The sequence below is a fragment of the Protopterus annectens genome, chromosome 4.part0 (assembly GCF_019279795.1).
Source record: "Protopterus annectens isolate FY-2018-M chromosome 4.part0, PAN1.0, whole genome shotgun sequence".
NCBI lineage: Eukaryota > Metazoa > Chordata > Ceratodontiformes > Protopteridae > Protopterus > Protopterus annectens.
In genome coordinates, this window is record NC_056733.1 from 60,422,115 (window position 1) to 60,434,809 (window position 12,695).

At 41.9% G+C, this 12,695-nt stretch overlaps 1 protein-coding gene across 1 annotated transcript in view; it reads left to right on the forward strand.

The window, feature by feature from the left end:
• Positions 1 to 12,695, forward strand: part of RPTOR (regulatory associated protein of MTOR complex 1) — a 5,042,670-nt gene that overhangs the window by 5,005,263 nt on the left and 24,712 nt on the right. The window contains exon 33 of the mRNA XM_044068087.1: positions 2,030 to 2,159. Within this exon, the coding sequence (XP_043924022.1) occupies positions 2,030 to 2,159 (130 nt within the window). The remainder of the gene's footprint in view (positions 1 to 2,029; positions 2,160 to 12,695) is intronic.

Below are 12,695 nucleotides of genomic sequence, written 5' to 3' on the forward strand. Positions count from 1 at the left end.
TCAAGAAACCATCTCATAACATATTAGTACATTATCTTGCTCTTTTGAATCCATAGGGGAAAAAATGCATATTTGTGGGTCTCTTGAAGGCCTTAAAGGGAGATGCTCAGTTTTACCTGCTGATATAGAATTTGAAAGGCTGATCACTGCTCCATTAGGCATTGCAAAGCGTATATAGGTAGTTCACTAACCAGTTCACCCTTTAAAGTGAAATGATTTATGTCTGAAAAAGCTTTTTCATGTGAGCTGGTTCGGTTTGCATATTTAATGACTGCCATGTTTGCCTTCACGCGCCTTTAACTTTTTCTTTAACTGTTAGTCATATAAGTTGAATTGGCACGCTGAGGTCACCAAACTGAAGCCAAGATCCTCCCAGTGCCAGCAGCCATGGCCATACCTTGCACATTATGGGATGAAGCACTATAGTTCATGAAGTTCAGCATGTCAGCCACAAGCTTGCAAAGTCTTGCTCTCAGCCAGGAATAGATTGTGCGGATTAGTTTGAATAAATATAAAGTGAGGCATAGGATTTGGTTCATTGCTTGCAGAAAATGTGGCGAAAGCAATTGACCCATATGTTAGACAAGGTACTGTGAATTGCTCTTCATAAGAGAATTATAACTTCAGATGGTACATGGCAACCTGAAGCAAAGAATCAGCTTTTGCATAGCTAAGTCACCATTGTTGCAGTGTTATACTGTTTTAACTCTGAACAGTTTTAATATTCAGTTTGTCTCTTGTGGCAAATCTGGGGAAAATAGTTGATCCGTATGTAAGACAAGTTATGTATGTTCCCTGTTTAAGAGTATTATAATTGCAGATGTTCCTTGGCAACCCCAAGCAAGTAATCAGCATCTGTGTAGTTAAGTGACTGTTTCAGTATCCTACTGTTTCTGAAAGAAAATGGAGCAGTGATCAGCCTTTCATTTTTCCACCCTTAGGATGCTGCATGTTTATGTAAGTGGTGAGCTGTACTTGTGCATTAGGTTCTAACTGTGGAATTGTTTTAAGTTTTTATGGATATCTCTTATTTATTATCTGCTTATTTTATTTTTACTGATTTGATAATTGTTTTTTGGTCTTCCAGCTTCAACTTTTTTCCATAATTTGTAAGCAAGTAGTTACATGTACACTTCCCCTTAACAGTTTGTATCGGATGATTTACATGATGAAGAGTCTGAAGTACCAGGTGCCAGGCTTAACTGTTATTTTTGTGAACCACAGTCTTAATAAGTGATCACATATATGTGATTTTGTTTCTTTTTTGTTTAAAAATTAAGATTACAATATTTAACAGAGGTGAGGTTTTGCGGTTGCAGTGGGAGTGAAGTTGTCCTGTAAAACCACTTTAACAGTGAAAGAGTATGTTTTAGTAGTCACTGTTTCAATGTCTGTTTGATATTTCTGAGTGTCGGTCACCAATATATCAAGAACCAAATTTTTCTTTTATGAGTTTAGCACACCATGTAGCATTTTGTCCTCCTATTTTTTCTAATAAATCATATTTCATTCAAATTGGCTGGTAGCTAGTATAACTTTGTGGCACATGCATGGCCCCTTGGCAACTACCACTCTTTGGTAGCACTACTGTAACAACCTTCTAGGTCCCTGGCTGTACCTAGTTGCCTTCAAGTTCACTCCTGAAACCAGTTTTCATTGTCAATTTTATGCCATTCTATTGTCACATATGTCCTGTATTCTGACAAAGCTTTCCATAACACTAAGAGTGTACCTAGAAGAATGTGGTATGCTGTTAACCCTTGAAATCTTGGGATTCTATGTATATTCAGTACTTTGTCATGTATAAAAACATGATATCATAGTAGCTGAAAAGATTGGAACATCTGCCTTCTAATTTCGTATTATATGCATTAGTTCATTTTGCCAGTGTCTGTGCATCCCTGTCCATCCTAGAAGTTTCTACAGACCAAAAAACAACAGAGTTTCAGCTTTGCTAGTTTCAAATAATTGTCTGTATTATATGTACGCTTATGATGTGCTGCATTTATATCTCTGTTTTTCTTTGCAGTGGTTCAATGAACCAGTTCATAGCTGTTTACAACTCCAATGGTGACCTCATCAGTAACATCAAATACTATGATGGTTTTATGGGACAGAGGATAGGAGCCATTAGCTGTCTAGCATTCCATCCTTACTTGGTGAGTATCAGAAAATTATTTTTTATTTTTTTCATACATTGACATTTTTTTTTCAGATATAAAGAGCATTTTGAGTAGCAGTGAAACAGCATGATATAATGTTTTATATATAGATATTTTTTTCTTTTTCAGTTCTTAGACCCAAATGTTCAAAAGTAGACCGTCCTGATTGGCTAAAAGTGATGTCATCCATTATTATGTTATGCAAGATGCAATAGTGACACCTATTGACAGATTTGGCATGAAAACTTTAGAGAACATTTTCATTACAGCTCCAGCTAGTGTATTGCTATTCTTCTGTGCAAAAACATAAAATCTGTCAGCAGCATAAGCCTGCTGGAATAATTCATTCTGTCAGTGTGTTCCAAGCCCACTGTCTGAGTGTGTAGCATAATTTAGTTTTGGCAGGTCTGCATTTTATCTGATTGTTTCAAAGTTTTTCTGTTCTTTTTTCCCTCCTTTTCTGTTGACAGTCTGCAGCTAGGGTTTGCTGCCTTTTGTTGAAGTAGTGTCTCCTTCCTTTACTGTACCTCTGTACATTTAATCATGCCCCACAATCCTTATTTATTTTTTTAATAAGAATGATTCTGTACTACATCCTTGTAGCATCCCCTGCTAATGTCAGCATTGTCAATATGTAACTTCCCTGTTTTCAAGCCACCAACTCCATGATGTGTAGAGATGAAGCCCTTGCCATGGTTCAGATTATTCAGGTTTGACTAGGGTCCCAGACACTGGCAGAGTTGGCTTTTAGGGGAGTCAGGTGACAAGTTGGAGCCTGCTTGACTTTCATAGGAGTGTGTGATCTAGAACACGAGTCTCCAATGAAAACCAGAGATGGATGGAGGTGTCTGGCTTGTAAGGGGGGGTGAGGCTTTTGGAGTTATGTCAGTCATAAGAGCAAGTGTCTAGCCTTTCCTTGGGCCTCATTGCATGCTCATCTTTGGGCTGTGTTGAGCAAACAAAGTGAGTGGGAGGACTTAAAAATAATACCCCTTTCATAGCTGCTTGGATGAGAGCCACAAGGCAGCCATGATCTTGCCTTATAATTGGAGAGCATGGGTATATAGCAACTATGGTGGTGACTCAGTGGCTGGTAATACTGAAGGAGAAGGAATTTGTCTCAAAGTGCATACTGAGAGTTGTCATTCTCCTCTGTGGGGGTCTTTTGTATATTCACCTCTCAATGCTATTCACAATACAGCCTCCAGTCTGTGTCCTGTGTGAGATTTTCCCTCCAAATCACACACAGTACCCTGGGTTCATATCATACATGGGTTAGGTTGCCTTAAAACTGCTCTGCTGCTTAAAGGGATACTGTTATCTTTTTGTTTTATGTTGTCAATTCTTTCATAAGTTATTCTTTATTCTGGCAGTAAGCCCAGAATATTAAAACTATAAGATGTTAATGAGCTGCTCTCTGTGTTCTAGGCTTTTGAGTCTGTCAGCCTCCATTTGTCTATTGTGTGACTGATCTAGTCACTTAAGTGAAACTGTGTGCTCTTGGGCTGAGTTCGAAAAAGGTACATATGGTTCAGTGCTGTAACCTGGTTAACATATGCAAACAAGAAAATAAATTTGGGACTAAGCAAGAAAATAAATACTAAAATTTGGGACTAAGTTACATTTCTGTTTGTGTCCTCAAACACATTTTTTCTTTGTCATTACAAAGTTGATCACCTAGCACCCTTTAGCACTTTGTTTCTTTTTCAGTTGTGCCCAATTTAATAACTGATATCATGCTGTGGGGCTCATTTAATGGAGTTATTGGTATTTTCGTAAACGCACACATTTCTGTAGTAGTGGAAGATGACAATCTAGCATCTGGTGTCTGACGTGTATAGGCTGAGGGTTTTTTTTTTTCAAGTTTCACTCCTGTTTTTCTTGCTGTTCACATATGTTAAACATACAGTATATGCAGATGTGACATCCCCACTCTGGGCCAGTAGTCAAGGATGCTGAATCCTCACCACTGACACTGGAGAGTGACGTTCACTTGGAACAAAAATGGATACACCCAGTATTTCCAGATGCAGCTCTCTGCATCAAGCAGAATTTCTCTTATGAGCACACAGGGAACACACACAGTATGGGGGCTGATTTTTCTCTCTCTCTCCAGATCCCCAGTAAGACTCCCCACTGGCACAGTTGTAGGGTTGAGTCCTCAGCCAAGTGTCCAGACCAAGATGTTCTTCGTGTTTCACTGTTGCAGTCATCACATTTGGGTTATCTGCCTGCAGGTAGCCCTCAGCCAGCCTGCATACCAGAGTCTTAGGATTTCTGCATCAGATGCTGTCGCTTCTTCCATGATGTCAGGTCAATAGGGGTATAAAACAGGCAACCTACACCATTACATCAATCAGTCTTTCTTGCCGTGCAGTGCCCGAAGCAGAAGCAGTTCGCCAGTGCCGGTCAGCCGACTCCTGAAATTTTCGTTTTCAAGTTTCAGACCTGAAGTTTTCTAAAAGATAAGTACCCCATTGGGGATCCTTTTTTCTTGCTCTAACCGATGTCAGAAAAAATTAATAATTGTCTTGCCTGTGGAAAGCAAATACCTCATAGAGATTTTCATTCTTACTTCGTCATCTGTTTAGGCCCAGACCATGATGTCCCTCGCTGTCGGTTTTGTGCCCTGTTCAATGCCTGAACTATCCGTCATCGGGCAATTTTTGTAGCTAAATACTTTGCTCTCGATCTCTGTACTCTGAAATGGCGTTGGTAAGCCATCCGGCTACTGATCCTCTGAAAAAACGTAAGGATAAAGACAGAGACAGACCGCATAGGTCCAAAACTCCCGACAACGCTACCATTAAGCTAGTCTCCAGTCCGCCGGTACTCAGTGAGGTGCTTTCGCAGCCCCTGATACCCGCTTCTGCAGATTCGCAGGCCTCTACTGAGACCCGTTCGGAGTTCGGTATGCCACGAGATGCTTCTTCGACTATGGAACCTGTGGATGTCTCTACCTTGGATGGGTCCGGAGCTGCTCTGCAGGCACCTACTTCTGAGGGTGTATTCAGGCCTACCGATTTTCATATTAAACCGGCGACTTCATTTCAAGCCAAAAATACTGAATTTCTCAGGCCTAAAATTAGCACTACACCTAGGAAACTGATGACCAAACAGGCCTCAAAAACAAATTATTAGAATGGCTGAAGACCTTATTACCTTAATTAGGGGAAGCCAGCCTTCCCCCTCAAAGAGACCTAGAACTGATTTTCCTTCTGATTCTTTTGATCAGGAATCTGATATCTCTGTTCCTTCTGACTACCAGGACATGCCATTATCTACCTATGAGGATTCTGATGCAGAGGATTCCATTCCCTCTGCTTCCCCTCCAGAAGATTTTTCTTTTGGTGAAACCCTGCATATACTCTTAGGGAGCATTTCCGCTGGGAAAGCCAGGACTATTCTCAGTCCAAAAAGAGACTCTGGGAATTTTTAAACCTGCCTCAGCACAGGCCTCTAGCTATCCCTCCTGTTCTGGAGATTGTAGATGATGTTTTCATGCAATCCATCTTTAGCCCGGATACTTTGCCTCCAGCTCCCAGGAAACCTGACAGGTACTGTAGAGTACCTGACTCTCACAAATTCCTTTTCAAGAATCCTACTGCGGATCCAGAGACCATTTCCCAAGGACCAAAAGCCATTAAGGCTACTACTGCCAAGAATCCTAACACTTCTGACAGGGATTCTGGGGCTTTAGACAGATGGGGTAAGATGGTATACACCTCTGCTACTCTGGCTATTAGGACTTTAAATTGCCAGTTTCATATGTTAAAGTATCAGCAGCATATTATGGGGCTAATTAAACAGAAGAGTATGTTGATTCCTGATTGTGCAGAACACAAAGATTTACAAGAGTTAATGCATTCTGCTAACCAATTTGTAAACATACTTTGCAGTGTGGCTTTGATGCTTTAGAAGCGTCTTGCAGGGCTGCTGTCACTGGGTCTGTTCTTAGAAGGCATGCTTAGCTTAAGGAACAAAACTTGCCAGATCATGTCAAAGCAAAATTACTGGATGCACCCTTAAACCAAGAGCACCTGTTTGGCAATAAAGCAGAAGTAGTTTATAAAAGGATGGCGGAGAAAGCTAAATCTATGCAAACTGTTAAAGATTTCTTACAAGTACAGACACCTAGATTCAGTAGGCATTGGCCTTTAAAGAACTGGTCCTTTCCAGTCCCTTCCAGGCCTTCTCAGTCCAAACCCAGGGGCAGCAGACCCCCAAGGCTTCAGTCTCAGGTTATGCACAGATCTAAGCAGTGGGGTGCTCCCACGTCCAAAACAGGGAGTAGTAAGCCAACCCCCTATGATAAACTTGCACAATGACTTATCCTTAACTCCCCCAAGCCTTGCTCAAGTACTTGCACCTTTAGGAGGAAAACTTGCCCTGCATGCAAAAAACTGGGAATACATTACCCAAGACAAATGGGTTTTAAACATTGTTTCCCAAGGATACAGATTCCACTTCCACTCACTCCCAACCCTAAGTGGATGGCCAGACCTCCCCCCAAACCAGTGGGCGGAGGCCCAAAAACAAGTACTTTTTCTCTTCAACATCAAAGCTATTCAGCCTGTCCCAGCAGAACAAAGGGGACAAGGCTTTTATTCAAGACCATTCCTGGTTCCCAGAAAAGAAAACTCCTGACGTCCTATCCTGGATTTATCTATTCTCAACACCTTTCTTGTGGTTCCAAAATTCAAAATGCTAACTCTCCAACAGCTGCTTCCTATGCTAGCCAAGGATGCCTGGCTGGCAACCCTAGACTTAAAAGAAGCTTACCTGCACATCCCCATAAGTGACTCTTGCAGGAAGTACCTTTGCTTCAGGGCAGGCTCTATGAACTCTCAGTTCTCTGCACTTCCATTTGACTTATCTACTGCACCCAGGGTATTCACAAAGTTGCTTTTTGCAGGTAGAGAAGTATTCAGATTTACCCATACTTGGACGATTGCCTGATTCAGGTGGAAAGTCAGGACTTTCTAATACAGCACCTGGCATTTGTAAAGAGACTTCTAACTTCACTCGGGTACACTATCAATGAAAAGAAATCGCACCTAGTACCCTGCCAACAGATTGTATTCCTGGGAGCAAGCTTGAACACAACTTCCCAGATGGCATTCCTCACTCCAGGGAAACAAATTTATTTGACAACTTACTTCAACCTGCTGGCCACAAAAACCCAGCTATCTGCAAGGAAAATACTGCAGGCTCTGGGGTTCATGGCGTCTTGCATTCTGTTAATTCCATATGCAATACTGCATATGAGGAAACTTCAGTGGTATCTAAAAAGTCTATGGTGTCAACATTCTCAGGACCTGGAAACAATAATTCCTATCATTCCATGTCTAAGGGCAGAGTTCCTTTGGTGGGCAGAGGCCTACAACTACAACAAGGGACTCTCTTTCACTCTACCCCCTGCCGCCCACACACTAACAACAGACACATCAGACTATGCATGGGGGGCTCACATGGCAGGGTAGTGCATTCAGGGCAAATGGAATACAAAGCAGATGCACCTGCATATCAATCAAAAAAAGATGTTAGCTGTACAGAATGCTCTAACAGCCTTCAAAGGCCTTATTCTTCCAGGACAACTATTGGTAAAGACAGACAACACCACAATTATATGGTACATAAACAAGCAGGGGAGAACACATTCCTACCCACTCTGCAGACTAGCCATGGCTCTGTGGAACACAGCCTTGAGCAACCAAGTGCACCTACAAGCTGAATTCCTGCCAGGCAAACTAAATTCACTGGTAGACAACTTAAGCAGAAATCTCATGGACCCACATGAATGGAAACTGGAACCCAAAATATTCAAGCTTTTGGGGAACAGATGGTGGAAACCAGAGGTGGACCTGTTTGCTTCCCCTCAGAACTGTCATTTGAACAAATACTGCACCAGACCTCCCCACAGCCGAGCTTGGAAGGTGGATGCCCTGTCCTTTTCCTGGGAAAGCCTCTCAGTCTATGCCTTTCCCCCTCTGCCTCTCCTTTCGAAGGTTCTACTAAAGATCAAACAGGACAAGCCAAGGACAATCCTGATTGCACCAGACTGGCCACGCCAGCACTGGTATCCTCTTTTGCACAGTCTGAAAGTGCTACAACCATGGCACCTGCCTTAGACCCCTTCCCTGCTGTCCCAGCAGGGGGGGCAAGTTCTGTACCCTCGGTTTCACACCCTGAACCTTGCAGCCTGGCTAATCCCCTGAACTCACCTCTAGCAACCCTCAGTAAGTAGATGCTGGATGTCATTCTTGAGGCAAGGAGGCCTAGTACTAGAAAATCCTATTCAGAAATGTGGAAAAGATACTGTTCCTGGAGCCAGTCTCAAGGGATGGGCACAACTGTGCCCAGCTTACCTCATATACTAGATTACTTAACAGAAGTGATCCACGAGGGTCTATCCTTCTCTTCAATTAAGATTCATGCCTCTGCCATCTCAGCTCATTATAATACTGAGCCACCCCTCTTCTTTCATCCTCTGGTAAAACAGTTCCTTAGAGGGGCCAAAATTTTAAGACCCCCGGGGAGCTCCCACTCCAGCCTGGGATCTTAACTTTGTATTGGAAAAACTTACACTTCCCCCATTTGAACAGGTGGCTACAGCAGAGTTGAAATTCCTCTCATGGAAAACAGCTTTACTTCTAGCCATTGCTTCAGCAAGAAGAGTGTCTGAACTCCCACCCTTATAGCAGTGGAACCCTTCATTATCTTCCATGTGGACAGGGTTTCCCTCAGGACTAACCCATCTTTTATGCCCAAGGTGGTGTCTAGTGTGGCTTTAAACCAGTCCATTCATTTGCCTACTTTTTTCCCTAATCCTCAAAATAAAGGGGAATGGATACTGCATTCTCTAGACATGCACAGACAGCTTAGATTCTGTTTGGACAGGACTAAGCCTCTCAGAAAATCTGACCAGCTGCTAGTCAGCTTTGCTGCAGGGGCAGAGGAGAAGGCCATTTCAAAGCAAAACATATATATCTAAATGGATAGCACACTGCAAACATTTCTGCTACAAGCACCATGGAAAACCTACCCCACAGGGGATAAGAACACATTCCACTAGGGCTACATCTACCTCTACTGCATTTCTCAGAGGGGTCCCTACCAGGGACATCCTGGAAGCTGCAACCTGGAGCTCTGTACACACTTTCACCAAGCATTACCACTTGCCTGTCTTTTCTAAATCCAGAGCTGGATTTTCCACAGCAGTCTTACAGGGCCTGATTGCCAGTCTACCTCCAACCTTCCTTAGCTTTGGGAATCAACCCAAATGTGATGACTGCAACAGTGAAACACAAAGACGACATGGAAGAAGTGACAGCATCCAACACAAGAAATCGCAAGACTCTGGTATTCAGGCCGCCTGAGGGCTACCCGCAAGACAAATGACCCAAATGTGATGACTGCAACAGTGAATATACTACTCGAACATCTACAATCAACAGTGAAACACAAAGAACATAGTACAGTTGTGTACACTTACCATAAATGTAGATGTTCAAGTGTATTCACTGTTACAGTCCTGGTTACCCTCCCTCCAGCCCCCTGATTGTCTTTGCTTTCACCTATATTTTTTGGTTTGGCATATCTTATACTATGTGTATTTGCTTTTTGCTGGGGGTGTTCCACACCATATAATTGCTTCCTATTTTGGGGACACCTGACATCTGGAGCAAGAAAAACTGATGTAATGGCATTGGCTGCATGTTTTATACCCCTGACGAAATGGAAGAAGTGACAGCATCCAACACAAGAAATCACAAGACTCTGGTATTCAGGCCGCCTGAGGGCTACCCGCAAGGCAAATGACCCAAATGTGATGACTGCAACAGTGAATATACTACTCGAACATCTACAATCAACAGTGAAACACAAAGAACATAGTACAGTTGTGTACACTTACCATAAATGTAGATGTTCAAGTGTATTCACTGTTACAGTCCCTCCAGCCCCCTGATTGTCTTTGCTTTCACCTATATTTTTTGGTTTGGCATATCTTATACTATGTGTATTTGCTTTTTGCTGGGGGTGTTCCACACCATATAATTGCTTCCTATTTTGGGGACACCTGACATCTGGAGCAAGAAAAACTGATGTAATGGCATTGGCTGCATGTTTTATACCCCTGATGAAATGGAAGAAGTGACAGCATCCAACACAAGAAATCCCAAGACTCTGGTATTCAGGCCGGCTGAGGGCTACCCGCAAGGCAAATGACCCAAATGTGATGACTGCAACAGTGAATATACTCGAACATCTACAATTATGGTAAGTGTACACAACTGTACTTTCTCCAACACCCTACCTGTGAAACCAGTGCTTCTTGTCCCTGTTCCAAGCAGCTGACACACACACACACACACACACACACACACACACACACACACACACACACACCTGGAAAAGACCAGCACAGCTAGCTATGCCTCCTCTGCCCAGACTAGAGGGTAGTTTCTGCCACCAGGCACTCCACAGCCAGCAACACTAAGGCTGTTACAAGGGTACCCAATTATACTGAGTGAAATTAATATTAGTGGCCATGGTATTTTAACCAACAGCAAGGCTTTCAGGAGTCACCACAGAGTCACCAAATAGATTAAGTGCTCTCAAAGTTTAAAATATTCTCTAAATGATCAGTCACAATGGAAATATTAACTATATTTAATAGTAAATAATGAAAGAACATGAAAATACTAAGTATCTATTTACAAAAAACACCAGAGTTTCAGTCACAAGAAATATTAAAGAATAACACAGGTGGACAGGCTCACACAGTCAAAGAAAAACAGTAGTTAACTAATCTCACTATATTTTCCTGACTGATTTAAAGAATTATTATTCTCTGGTTACTTACTAGAGCAAGGGAAGATGAAGTGGATGAGAGATCCTTCCTTGTCAGGTAACAAAAATAAACTGCCATGAGACCAGTCTCATACAATATTAAAACATTTTTGTCCTAGATTACATAATGACATCAAATACATCTGATCATGTGACTTCTGGTTCCTAGGCTACCACCATTGTTGGAAACTGCCAGGATTTAGCACGTGTCAGCAATGTACACACTGAGTTTTGCACAGATATTTTGCAGCTTCTGAAAGTCCCAAAACAATTTCAGACCTCCACCCTTCCGGAGTAGCAATTAGTTCACCCCAAAGACAATACAGAAAGCTTCCTATTACAGACTTTTTGTCTCTGACTGTGTTGAGAACTGTAAGATACAATCTTTATGGCCTAGGTCCAGTAATTTAATTTCAGAACATTTTTTTCAAAGTTAGCTGCATCTGGATTGTGGTTAACCTCTTCTTTTCCAGTATCCTGTGTTACAGTATATTCATTTCAGCAGTTACAATGCATACATTTAATCAGTTACTACATGCATGTATCTTTCTTTTCTGTCCAGCAGGACCCACTGTTGATACATTTTCAACACAAGCAAACCTCACAAGTAAATTTTCAGCACAGGCATCTGTACAAATCAGTTTGAGATACAAATGACATATAAGTTTTACAAAATTCCAGCTAGATGTGCTGGCATATGTTACACATCCACTGCTCTACTTCTGGCTTAGCTGGCAATACCTCACATCATCACAACGGACATGGGTCACTCACAGTCATCTTACAATGAACCATCTTCTTGCAGGCTCAGCGAAAAGTCTTAATATGTTCAGAAATAGATTCTGGTGTCTGTCAATGTTACCTCCACTGAGGACCCCCCCCCTATATTTTTAAGCAGTGCATACTCATCAGAAGGTGCAGTTGCCTTCCCAGTGATGGAATTAGTTCAAGGGTCTGTAGGACTTTAAACACAAACTGTTCTACTGAGTGGACTTTTCATGATTTTAAAAAGTGGCAGTAACTTAGACTGAATTGCAGTAAATGTTAACAGTCTCTGTAAAATATGCATTGTCATAACCTTTGTTGTAGTTGGGGGCAGGAGAGGAAATGAGTCCTAAAAGTGAGCAAAATAGTGTATGTCTCACTTTAAGCTAGCACTGTCACTATCACTTAAATGTCAGACGTACCTTTAGGCAGATATACTACTGTTAACGTTGTCATCCTATGCCTGGATTTTGCTGAGATGATCAAAGCTCCCAGCAGTGGTGACATAGGTTAGGTATTCAGCCATTCCATTTAAAACATACATTTCAGAGAAAAGGGAGTGGAGAAATTTAAAACTAAGCAAGAGATGCTGCTTTACCAGAAGGACAGACACTGTGTACTGTTGTAGAGCATCAGCAGAACTGGAAGAGCTGGATAAAGTAAGAAACAAGCAAGGTATATATTTAGGTGAATACTAGTAAATACCCACATTACTGCTCACATTGCCAACCTTTAGTTGAGAAACTTGCATATTTCTGAATCACTGTTGGACAGAGGGTGCTAAGGAAAGGCAGCATAAGGCTAAGCTTAAGCAAAGGTTAAGCCACTCAGCAGATCTCCTACCATATATAATTACTCATCATCAGAGACATCTGTGTTACAGCATTGTATCATAACGCCCTCTAAATCACATGA